The 11,875-nt window shown below is 56.5% G+C and overlaps 1 protein-coding gene and 1 pseudogene across 2 annotated transcripts in view; one reads left to right on the top strand and one right to left on the bottom strand.

Annotated features, from left to right (window-relative positions):
• The first annotated feature begins 635 nt into the window (after nt 1–635).
• fem1b (fem-1 homolog b) lies at nt 636–3,467 on the top strand. The gene is made up of 2 exons (XM_084491106.1): nt 636–1,042; nt 1,626–3,467. Exons 1-2 carry the CDS (start codon nt 795–797, stop codon nt 3,262–3,264), a joined length of 1,887 nt encoding a protein of 628 aa, XP_084347232.1. The 5' UTR covers nt 636–794; the 3' UTR covers nt 3,265–3,467.
• Nucleotides 3,468–5,642: 2,175 nt separating this feature from the next.
• LOC311376267 (integrin alpha-11-like) overlaps nt 5,643–11,875 on the bottom strand; it is a 6,590-nt pseudogene continuing 357 nt past the window's right edge. The window contains exons 2-12 of the transcript XR_014684301.1: nt 11,642–11,841; nt 11,013–11,106; nt 10,846–10,922; nt 10,578–10,662; nt 9,695–9,786; nt 9,126–9,239; nt 8,194–8,277; nt 7,934–8,044; nt 7,018–7,116; nt 6,726–6,839; nt 5,643–6,095 (exon numbers count right to left, since the gene is read on the bottom strand). The product of XR_014684301.1 is annotated as an integrin alpha-11-like (transcript). The remainder of the gene's footprint in view (nt 6,096–6,725; nt 6,840–7,017; nt 7,117–7,933; nt 8,045–8,193; nt 8,278–9,125; nt 9,240–9,694; nt 9,787–10,577; nt 10,663–10,845; nt 10,923–11,012; nt 11,107–11,641; nt 11,842–11,875) is intronic.

Raw genomic sequence — 11,875 nt, 5'->3', positions numbered from 1 at the left:
AAAAGATAAAGAATTAAGTACATTCACATTTCGCGAAACACATTTCGCAAAGCTTTTGGCGTCAATAATGACATCATAACGCACGGTCCGAAACAATTTAATTTCCGTTCCTAGTCGGAGCAGTTTTTGTGCGGGACACTTCCGTCGAGTCACTGGTTAGCAACAAGGTGAACCCGGAGCGGTTTCGGCGGAGAACAGACGGGACGAACGCACCTTTTAAAAGCAGAACGACGAGTCGGAAAGTTCCGTACGTGGTGTTTTTTTTTTAAGTTTTTTTTTTTTAAAGAAACCTGAAGAGTGTGTGCGCGGTGCTTCGGTCCCCCGTCGTCACACACCCTCCCTCTGACCCGCGGGTCGGGCCGAAGTAGTCCGTCCGCCGCAGCTCGTCTCCCGGAAGCGGATCCTCCTCGCTCGGTGGAGAAGAACGAGAACCGAAACTACGATCTCACCGAGACCCCCCCCCCCCCCCCCCAAGAGAGGGTCCCCCCCCGCTAAGACCAGCTGCTCACCGAGACCCCCCCAAGAGAGGGTCCTCCTCACTAAGACCCCCCCCCCCCCCCCTCAAGAGAGAGGGTCCCCCACTAAGACCCCCCCCCCCCCCCGACACTCCGCCTGGACGGGCCCCTGATTGCAGACCACAGCTCCCGTCCCCAGAGCCCGTCCATGTGATCCGGGCGGGTCTCTTGGTCTGGTGTCTTGATGGGAGGCGGCCTGCTGCGGCGGAGGAGAGCACACAGCGGGCGGCCCCTCGGAGGAGGAGGAGCGGCGGCGGCGGGGGGGGGACTCCCCACCACATGGAGTCCCTGGCGGGCTACGTCTACAAGGCGGCCAGCGAGGGCCGCGTCCTGACGCTGGCCGCGCTGCTGCTCAACCACCCGGAGGCGGAGACCCGCGAGCTGCTGGGCTTCGTCACGCAGCTGGCCGGCCAGCGGTCCACGCCGCTCATCATCGCGGCGCGCAACGGCCACGACAAGGTGGTGCGGCTGCTGCTGGACCACTACCGGGTGGACACCGAGCAGACCGGCACGGTGCGCTTCGACGGGTGAGTCCGCGGGACCGCGGGGGGGGGGGGGGAGCGGTTAGAGCCCCCCGGCTGTGGGGGGGACCGGGGAGGCCTGGAACTAATAATGCACTACTACCGGTTAGTCCTGTTGTACAACCGGTTAGCCCTGTAGTAGTCCCTGTAGTAGTCCTAGTTAGCCCTGTTGTAGTCCTAGTTAGCCCTGTAGTAGTAGTAGTAGTAGTAGTAGTAGTAGTAGTAGTAGTCCTAGTTAGCCCTGTAGTAGTAGTAGTAGTAGTAGTAGTAGTGGTAGTAGTGGTAGTCCTAGTTAGCCCTGTAGTAGTGGTAGTAGTAGTAGTAGTGGTAGTAGTAGTAGTCTTAGTTAGCCCTGTAGTAGTGGTAGTAGTAGTAGTAGTGGTAGTAGTCCTAGTTAGCCCTGTAGTAGTGGTAGTAGTAGTAGTAGTGGTAGTAGTAGTAGTCCTAGTTAGCCCTGTAGTAGTGGTAGTAGTAGTAGTAGTGGTAGTAGTAGTAGTCCTAGTTAGCCCTGTAGTAGTCCCAGTTAGTCTCAGTTAGCCCTGTAGTTGTGCTGACCTCTGACCCCTGACCCCTGACCCCTGCCCTCCAGCTACGTGATCGACGGCGCCACGGCGCTGTGGTGCGCGGCGGGGGCGGGGCACTTCGAGGTGGTGCGCCTGCTGGTGGGCCACGCCGCCAACGTCAACCACACCACGGTCACCAACTCCACGCCGCTGCGCGCCGCCTGCTTCGACGGCCGCGTGGACATCGTGCGCTACCTGGTGGAGCACGCCGCCGACATCGGCATCACCAACAAGTACAACAACACCTGCCTGATGATCGCCGCCTACAAGGGCCACGCCGACGTGGTGGGCTTCCTGCTGGAGAACGGCGCCGACGCCGACGCCACGGCGCACTGCGGCGCCACCGCGCTGCACTTCGCGGCGGAGGCGGGCCACCTGGACATCGTGGCGGCGCTGGTGCGGCGGCAGGCGGCCATGGTGGTGAACGGCCACGGCATGACGCCCCTGAAGGTGGCGGCGGAGAGCTGCAAGGCGGCGGTGGTGGAGCTGCTGCTGGCGCACGCCGACTGCGACGCGGCCAGCCGCATCGAGGCGCTGGAGCTGCTGGGCGCCTCCTTCGCCAACGACCGGGAGAACTACGACATCCTGAAGACCTACCACTACCTGTACCTGGCCATGCTGGAGCGCCACCGGGACCCGGCGCGGCCCGTCCCCAAGGAGCCGCTGGCGCCGCCCATCGAGGCCTACGGCGGCCGCAGCGAGTGCCGCACGCCGCAGGAGCTGGAGGCCATCCGCAACGACCGCGACGTGCTGCACATGGAGGGGCTGATGGTGCGCGAGCGCATCCTGGGCTCGGACAACATCGACGTGTCGCACCCCATCATCTACCGCGGCGCCGTGTACGCCGACAACATGGAGTTCGACCAGTGCATCAAGCTGTGGCTGCACGCGCTGCGGCTGCGGCAGAAGGGCAGCCGCAACACGCACAAGGACCTGCTGCGCTTCGCCCAGGTCTTCTCCCAGATGGTGCACCTGAAGGAGGCGCTGCGGCCGGCCGCCGTGGAGCAGGTGCTGGGCTGCAGCGTGCTGGAGATCCGGCGCAGCATGACGCGCATGGAGGCGGCGCCCGAGGCGGAGCTGCCGCAGGCCACCGACAACTACGAGTCGAACCTGTTCACCTTCCTCTACCTCGTCTGCATCTCCACCAAGACGGCGTGCGGCGACGAGGAGCGCGCCCGCATCAACAAGCAGATCTACTCGCTCATCCAGCTGGACCCGCGCTCGCGCGAGGGCTCGTCGCTGCTGCACCTCGCCATCAGCTCCAGCACGCCGGTGGACGACTTCCACACCAACGACGTGTGCAGCTTCCCCAGCGCCCAGGTCACCAAGCTGCTGCTGGACTGCGGCGCCAACGTCAACGCGGTGGACCGCGAGGGCAACAGCCCGCTGCACGTCATCGTGCAGTACCACCGGCCCATCAGCGACTTCCTGACGCTGCACGCCATCATCATCAGCCTGGTGGAGGCGGGCGCCCACACGGACATGACCAACAAGCAGCAGAAGACGCCGCTGGACCGCAGCACCACGGGCGTCTCGGAGATCCTCCTGAAGACCCAGATGAAGATGAGCCTCAAGTGCCTGGCGGCGCGCGCCGTGCGGCAGCACAGCATCAGCTACCGCCAGCAGATCCCCAGCAGCCTGGAGGAGTTCGTAGAGCTGCACTAGGACCCCCAACCGGTCCTGGACCCGGGGGGGCCTGAGACCCCCGTCTCCTGAGGACCTGGTGGACCTGGTGGACCACCCCCTAGGACCCCGTCTCCTGAGGACCTGGTGGACCTGGTGGACCACCCCCTAGGACCCCGTCTCCTGAGGACCAGGTGGACCACCCCCTAGGACCCCGTCTCTTGAGGACCCCGTCTCTTGAGGACCTGGTCTCCTGGTCTCCTGAGGACCTGGTCTCCTGAGGACCTGGTCTCTTGAGGACCTGGTCTCCTGGTCTCCTGAGGACCTGGTCTCCTGAGGACCTGGTCTCCTGAGGACCTGGTCTCCTGGTCTCTTGAGGACCTGGTCTCCTGGTCTCCTGAGGACCTGGTCTCCTGAGGACCTGGTCCACTTCTGACTCTTCTCACGACCTTTGAACTGACGTCAGTGGGCCGGGGGCCTCTGGACCGGAGGCTGGAGAGCGGTCTGTGTGACGGACCCCTGGAGCCTGAGGGGTGGTGGGGGGGGGGGGGGGACAGAAACTGTACTTTTTGGTAACGTTTTGAATTTTATAATCCATATTTTAAATTCTTTATTTAAGGACTATGCTTTATGAAACTATTGGGTGTGAGATTTATTTTAACGGTGGGACTGGTGGAGAACTGTATCTCCAAATATCTCCAAGGCGGCCCTGGGGTTGAATGTCTTGAGAGGGTGGGTCCCTCGGGAGCCCACCACAACGCGGACCCGGAGGAGAACCTGTAGAGCGGAGAGACCCCCCACTGGGACCCCTAACAACACTAATGGATTCAGGGTCTTCCCTGCAGCGCTCTGTGGCTCCGGCCGAACTGAGGCCAAAGAGTTTCCTTTTTAATTGAGTGTAAAATGTTTTAAGATTCGGTCTGGAGACGAGCTGCCTGATTAAAATACTGAACCGGTCGACTGCTTTAGCTTCTGTTCTCTGTCCAATAAGATAAAAGAAGCTTTGATCCACGGTAGGTAGGGGTTAGACAGTACAGAGACAGGTCATTAAGGAGCAGGTAGGGGTTAGACAGTACAGAGACAGGTCATTAAGGAGCAGGTAGGGGTTAGACAGTACAGAGACAGGTCATTAAGGAGCAGGTAGGGGTTAGACAGTACAGAGACAGGTCATTAAGGAGCAGGTAGGGGTTAGACAGTACAGAGACAGGTCATTAAGGAGCAGGTAGGGGTTAGACAGTACAGAGACAGGTCATTAAGGAGCAGGTAGGGGTAAGACAGTACAGAGACAGGTCATTAAGGAGCAGGTAGGGGTTAGACAGTACAGAGACAGGTCATTAAGGAGCAGGTAGGGGTTAGACAGTACAGAGACAGGTCATTAAGGAGCAGGTAGGGGTTAGACAGTACAGAGACAGGTCATTAAGGAGCAGGTAGGGGTTAGACAGTACAGAGACAGGTCATTAAGGAGCAGGTAGGGGTTAGACAGTACAGAGACAGGTCATTAAGGAGCAGGTAGGGGTTAGACAGTACAGAGACAGGTCATTAAGGAGCAGGGAGGGGTTAGACAGTACAGAGACGGGTCATTAAGGAGCAGGTAGGGGTTAGACAGTACAGAGACGGGTCATTAAGGAGCAGGTAGGGGTTAGACAGTACAGAGACAGGTCATTAAGGAGCAGGTAGGGGTTAGACAGTACAGAGACAGGTCGTTGAGGAGCAGGTAGGGGTTAGACAGTACAGAGACGGGTCATAAGGTTTGACCAAAACTGGAAAAGTCCAACCAGTGCATTTTCAAAATAAAAGCCCTTACCAGATGGCCAGATTTATTTTCTGATGTTTTATTTTGTCTCATAATTAAGTAATAACGTACCAAACCATATTATGGTGACATGTTTAATCAGAATACTGGTAACACACATATTTCTCACATAGATATTTACACAGGTTCAAGTTCACACAACAAAAGTGCATTAGCTATGTATATATAAAAAAAATAATAACTCAACAAGTAGCTTTTAGAAGCCTCTAGTGGTTGGTCTATCTAGTAGGTAGTCAGGTTAGTAGTGGTTAGGGTGTTTCAATCCCCAAATACCTCAGTCTACCTTAAAGCATCCTAGAGTAACCTAGTGCATGTTCCTTAATGCCCTGTCTCTGTACTGTCTAACCCCTACCTGCTCCTTAATGACCTGTCTCTGTACTGTCTAACCCCTACCTGCTCCTTAATGACCTGTCTCTGTACTGTCTAACCCCTACCTGCTCCTTAATGACCTGTCTCTGTACTGTCTAACCCCTACCTGCTCCTTAATGACCTGTCTCTGTACTGTCTAACCCCTACCTGCTCCTTAATGACCTGTCTCTGTACTGTCTAACCCCTACCTGCTCCTTAATGACCCGTCTCTGTACTGTCTAACCCCTACCTGCTCCTTAATGACCTGTCTCTGTACTGTCTAACCCCTACCTGCTCCTTAATGACCCGTCTCTGTACTGTCTAACCCCTACCTGCTCCTTAATGACCTGTCTCTGTACTGTCTAACCCCTACCTGCTGCTTAATGATATGGATCTAAAGAACAGTTTACTCTGTAAGTGCTAAATAGTCCCGTTGCTCTACAACAAAGAGTGTAAAGACAACATTCAGACAATATATATAACATAGAAACGTATGCATTATTATTATTATTATTATTATTATATTGTATAGATCTATATCTCTGTATACGATAGGTAGGTTAGGTTAGTGAGGGTTGGGCCTGAGAGCGGGTAACCTGTACACTTGATGACCTCATGACTACAGGAAGTTCTCTGCCGTCTTCTCATTGGCCAACGCCAGCCCCTCCCCCTCCTCCGCTTCCTTCCGGGTCCGCCTCCTGAAAAAACCCAGCTGGAGAGAAGAAGAAGAAGGTCCTCAGAACAGGAAGAGCTGTCTAAAAGTTAACTGGTTCTAAACTAGCTGGTTCTAAACGTTAGCAGCTCTAAGCTAGCCGGTTCTAAACGTTAGCGGCTCTAAGCTAGCTGGTTCTTTAGCGGCTCTAAGCTAGCTGGTTCTAAACGTTAGCGGCTCTAGGCTAGCTGGTTCTTTAGCGGCTCTAAGCTAGCTGGTTCTAAACGTTAGCGGCTCTAAGCTAGCTGGTTCTAAACGTTAGCGGCTCTAGGCTAGCTGGTTCTAAACGTTAGCGGCTCTAGGCTAGCTGGTTCTAAACGTTAGCGGCTCTAGGCTAGCTGGTTCTAAACGTTAGCGGCTCTAGGCTAGCTGGTTCTAAACGTTAGCGGCTCTAGGCTAGCTGGTTCTTTAGCGGCTCTAGGCTAGCTGGTTCTAAACGTTAGCGGCTCTAGGCTAGCTGGTTCTTTAGCGGCTCTAGGCTAGCTGGTTCTTTAGCGGCTCTAGGCTAGCTGGTTCTTTAGCGGCTCTAGGCTAGCTGGTTCTTTAGCGGCTCTAGGTGTCAGCTCACTGCCGCCGGCTGACCCAGGCCCATGAGCAGCACCGCGGAGGCTGTGTGTTAGCGCGTCTCACCCTCCACAGGACCAGGACCAGCAGGGCCAGCAGCACCAGTCCTCCCAGCACGCTGCCCAGCACCACCAGCACGGGCAGCTCAGAGAGCACCTCCTTCCTCACCGCCAGCACCACCTGCACCACAGGACAGACAGGTCAGACAGACAGACAGGTAGGCAGACAGGGTCAGACAGACAGACAGACAGGTAGGCAGACAGGGTCAGACAGACAGACAGGTAGAGACAGAGACAGACAGACAGGTAGAGACAGACAGACAGGTAGAGACAGACAGACAGGCAGACAGACAGGTTACCACTCTGGTGGGTCGGTCCTCCTGCAGGAAGCTGCTGCTGGGCGGCTCCAGGTGGAGGCTGGCACACGCCAGCATCTCCAGAGAGCCGAACTTCACCTTCTGAGGTCAGAGGTCAGACAGGTCTCAGGACGTTACAGAACCTGTCTGTCCTCCCTCACCCCTCCACCCTTCTGTCTCCTCTCCTCCCTCCTTGGTTCTGTCTCCTCTCCTCCCTCCTTGGTTCTGTCTCCTCTCCTCCCTCCTTGGTTCTGCCTCCTCTCCTCCCTCCATCCTTCTGTCTCCTCTCCTCCCTCCTTGGCTCAGTCTCCTCTCCTCCCTCCTTCGTTCTGTCTCCTCTCCTCCCTCCTTGGTTCTGCCTCCTCTCCTCCCTCCTTGGTTCTGCCTCCTCTCCTCCCTCCATCCTTCTGTCTCCTCTCCTCCCTCCTTGGCTCAGTCTCCTCTCCTCCCTCCTTCGTTCTGTCTCCTCTCCTCCCTCCTTGGTTCTGCCTCCTCTCCTCCTTCCTTCGTTCTGTCTCCTCTCCTCCCTCCTTGGTTCTGTCTCCTCTCCTCCCTCCTTGGTTCTGCCTCCTCTCCTCCCTCCTTCGTTCTGCCTCCTCTCCTCCCTCCTTGGTTCTGTCTCCTCTCCTCCCTCCTTGGCTCTGTCTCCTCTCCTCCCTCCATCCTTCTGTCTCCTCTCCTCCCTCATCCTTCTGTCTCCTCTCCTCCCTCCTTTCTGTCTCCTCTCCTTTGTTCTGTCTCCTCTCCTCCCTCCTTCGCTCTGTCTCCTCCCCTCCCTCCTTGGCTCTGCCTCCTCTCCTCCTCTCCTTTGTTCTGTCTCCTCTCCTCCCTCCTTTCTGTCTCCTCTCCTTGGTTCTGTCTCCTCTCCTCCCTCCTTGTCTCCTCTCCTCCTCCAGTGGGTGGTGTGTGCAGTACTCACGGTGGCCAGCGTGTGGTGCTGCAGTCTCCCAGAGACGCTGACCTGCACGGTGCCCCTGGCCGCCACGCTCAGCCTGCAGCCCACAGCCAGACTCCTGCTGTTGGAACGGTTCTGCACGCACACGCACACACACACACACACACACACACACACACACACACACACACACACACACGTGTAATCTTCAAAAGCCTTACAAATACAAATAAAACCCTTCTGCACCATGTCCATGTGTGTGTCCATGTGTGCGCGTGTGTTACCAGCTGTGGGGTGTGTGTCAGGTCCTCCTGCTTCTCCGTGCTGTGGGCTGTGTGGGCCGGCAGGCTGCAGTGACCCCCGCCGGCCTGCAGGGGGCGGTATTACACAACACTGATTAATAATGGACTACAGGAGGAGGACGCAACAGCCCTGGTTTAAAACAGCTCGTATAAACGGATTTACTTTACGGAGTGTATGGTACTATAGTGTGTCTATGGTACTATAGTGTGTCTATGGTACTATAGTGTGTCTATGGTACTATAGTGTGTATATGGTACTATAGTGTGTACTATAGTGTGTATATGGTACTATAGTGTGTATATGGTACTATAGTGTGTCTATGGTACTATAGTGTGTACTATGGTACTATAGTGTGTACTGTAGTGTGTATATGGTACTATAGTGTGTTTATGGTACTATAGTGTGTCTATGGTACTATAGTGTGTACTATAGTGTGTACTATGGTACTATAGTGTGTACTGTAGTGTGTACTACGGGGGTGTTTGCGGGTCTCGTAGGGTGTTTATGGTACTATAGTGTGTACTATGGTACTATAGTGTGTACTATAGTGTGTACTATGGGGGTGTTTGCGGGTCTCGTAGGGTGTTTATGGTACTATAGTGTGTACTATGGTACTATAGTGTGTACTATGGTACTATAGTGTGTACTATAGTGTGTACTATGGTACTATAGTGTGTACTATAGTGTGTACTATGGTACTATAGTGTGTACTATAGTGTGTACTATGGTACTATAGTGTGTACTATGGTACTATAGTGTGTACTGTAGTGTGTACTATGGTACTATAGTGTGTACTATGGTACTATGGTGTGTACTGTAGTGTGTACTATGGTACTATAGTGTGTATATGGTACTATAGTGTGTACTGTAGTGTGTACTACGGGGGTGTTTGCGGTCTGGTAGGGTGTAGTACCGGCAGGGTGCTGTAGGAGGTGATGTTGAGCAGCAGGTTGCCAGCCGGGGTCACAGCCCAGACCTCCAGACCCAGCAGGAGCTCCCACACGGGGAACACGGCCAGGTTCTGGACCTGCAACCAGGACCTCAGCCAATCAACAACCCTGGAGACAGGCTCCCCACACACAGAGGAGGAGGAGGGGGAGGAGGAGGAGGAGCAGGAGGAGCAGGAGCAGGAGGTGAGGAGGAGGAGGAGGAGCCAGGAGGTGGAAGGGGAGGAGGAGGAGGAGGAGCAGGAGCAGGAGGAGGAGCAGGAGGAGGAGGAACAGGAGGAGGAGGAGGAGGAGGAGCAGGAGGAGGAGGAGGGGGAGGAGGAGGAGGAGCAGAAGGAGGAGGAGGAGGCTATAGATGAGGAGCAGGAGGAGCAGAAGGAGGAGGAGAAGGGGAGCAGGAGGAGGCTGTAGATGAGAAGCAGGGGGAGCAGGAGAAGGAGGAGGAGGAAGAGCAGGAGGAGCTGAAGGAGCAGGAGGAGTAGAAAGAGCAGGGGGAGCAGGAGGAGTAGAAGGAGGAGGAGCAGGAGGAGCTCACCTGGTAGGTCAGGGTGGTGTCCATGGAGGAGGAGGAGGAGGAGGAGGGTGAGGGTGAGGAGGAGATGTCAAAGTGGCTGAAAGTCGGGGTGCCTACAGGCAGAGAGGAGTGTGAGAGAGAGAGAGAGGACACAAGGTCTACAGACCCCCTCATGAGAGGACAGACACTGAACTGCATCATGGGTAGCCAGACTGAACTGCATCATGGGTAGCAGACTGAACTGCATCATGGGTAGCAGACTGAACTGCATCATGGGTAGCGCGGTTCTTCTGCTGGTGGTTCACAACAAACTGAAGCTCCCGTCTTTAGCCGAGTGGACAAAACACCACCTGACCAATCAGAGCGGACCCACCCCCCCCCCGGGGACCAATCAGCTGACCTGACCGCGTAGTCAGAGAGACGGGTCTGCAGGGTTACCTGGTACGAGGGTTACCTGGGTACTATGGTTACCTGGTACGGGGGTTACCTGGTACGAGGGTTACCTGGTACTATGGTTACCTGGTACTATGGTTACCTGGTACCAGGGTTACCTGGTACGGGGGTTACCTGGTACGAGGGTTACCTGGTACTATGGTTACCTGGTACGGGGGTTACCTGGTACCGGGGGTTACCTGGTACGAGGGTTACCTGGTACTATGGTTACCTGGTACCAGGGTTACCTGGTACGAGGGTTACCTGGTACGAGGGTTACCTGGTACGAGGGTTACCTGGTATTAGGGTTACCTGGTACGAGGGTTACCTGGTACTATGGTTACCCTGGTACCAGGGTTACCTGGTACTATGGTTACCTGGTACGGGGGTTACCTGGTACTATGGTTACCTGGTACCAGGGTTACCTGGTACTATGGTTACCTGTACGGGGGTTACCTGGTACGGGGGTTACCTGGTGAACAGCAGATCCACTTCATACTTCAGAGGAAGGTGGAGGCGGTTCACGTTGTCCGCTGGATTCCTTTTCAATGCCCTCACTATGTAACACACACACACACACACTCACACACACACACACACACACACACACACACACACACACACACACACACACACACACACACACACACACACACACACACACACACACACCGTTATTCTTCGTTCCACCAGCAGGGGGCCAGTGATTGGGCGAGGAGGAGGAGGAACAGAGGTCTGACCTGCTGGTTTCTATGACGACCTCCAGGTGGTCCATGAAGACCAGGGGGCTGAACTCAAACTCCACCTGGAAGGAGAGCTGGAGAGACACAGCAGGTGAACCTCTGAGTGTACACCTGGAGACCACCGGGGGGGGGGGGGGGGCGGGGGGGGGGGGGGCGGAGCCTACCTGGGCGGCCGGACCTCATGAAGGGAGCGCTGATGTTACAGCTCCTCTGATTGGCCAGCTCGGCGTGACACTCTATCTGGAGATCTGATTGGTCCTGTGCAGGGAGGGAGGGAGGGAGGGAGGGGGGGAGAGAGAGAGAGAGGGAGGGAGGGAGGGAGGGAGAGAGAGAGGGAGGGAGGAGAGGGAGGGAGGGAGAGAGAGAGGGAGGGAGGGAGGGAGAGAGAGAGGGAGAGAGAGAGGGAGAGAGAGAGGGAGGGAGGGAGGGAGGGAGGGAGAGAGGGGAGGGAGGGAGGGAGGGAGAGAGAGAGGGAGGGAGGGAGGGAGAGAGGGAGGGAGGGAGGGAGAGAGGGAGGGTGGGAGGGAGAGAGGGAGGTAGGGAGGGAGAGAGGGGAGAGAGAGAGGGAGGGAGGGAGGGAGGGAGGGAGAGAGGGAGGGAGGGAGGGAGAGAGGAGAGAGGGAGGGAGAGAGGAGAGAGAGAGGGAGGGAGGGAGGGGAGGGAGGGAGAGAGGGAGGGAGGGAGTCTCATGTTTTTAAACCCCACCTCAACCTCCCACTATTATGGGACGTAGAGACGGAGCTATAGATCAATGTTACAGATACAGGGGCCTGGTTGTCACGGTGACGGTTACCTTGACGAGGAGGCTGGCGAGGACCAGGTTGTGGGAGTGGAGCAGCAGCAGCGTGGCGCTGTAGGCGTTCTCGCCGGCGTTCTCCAGACGGCCGTACACCGCCACCCGCCGCCGGCCCGACTCCACACCCACACGGGGGCACGCCCCGCCCCTTCCTGCGCTGGGCCCGCCCCTCCTGTTCTGGGCCCCGGGGGCCCCCCCTGCTGGCGGCACAGGGCGACGCGCCCTTTCACA

This window comes from Micromesistius poutassou, assembly GCF_964030765.1.
Source record: "Micromesistius poutassou genome assembly, contig: SCAFFOLD_274, whole genome shotgun sequence".
NCBI lineage: Eukaryota > Metazoa > Chordata > Actinopteri > Gadiformes > Gadidae > Micromesistius > Micromesistius poutassou.
Note: the sequence above shows the minus strand (reverse complement) of the source record. Positions and strands in the feature narration are given on the sequence as shown.

Coding starts and splice junctions, on each gene's coding strand:
- fem1b (XM_084491106.1), top strand. CDS start 795: ATGGAGTCCCTGGCGGGCTACGTCTACAAGGCGGCCAGCGAGGGCCGC. Junction 1,043..1,625: donor GGCACGGTGCGCTTCGACGG/GTGAGTCCGCGG, acceptor CCTGCCCTCCAG/CTACGTGATCGACGGCGCCA.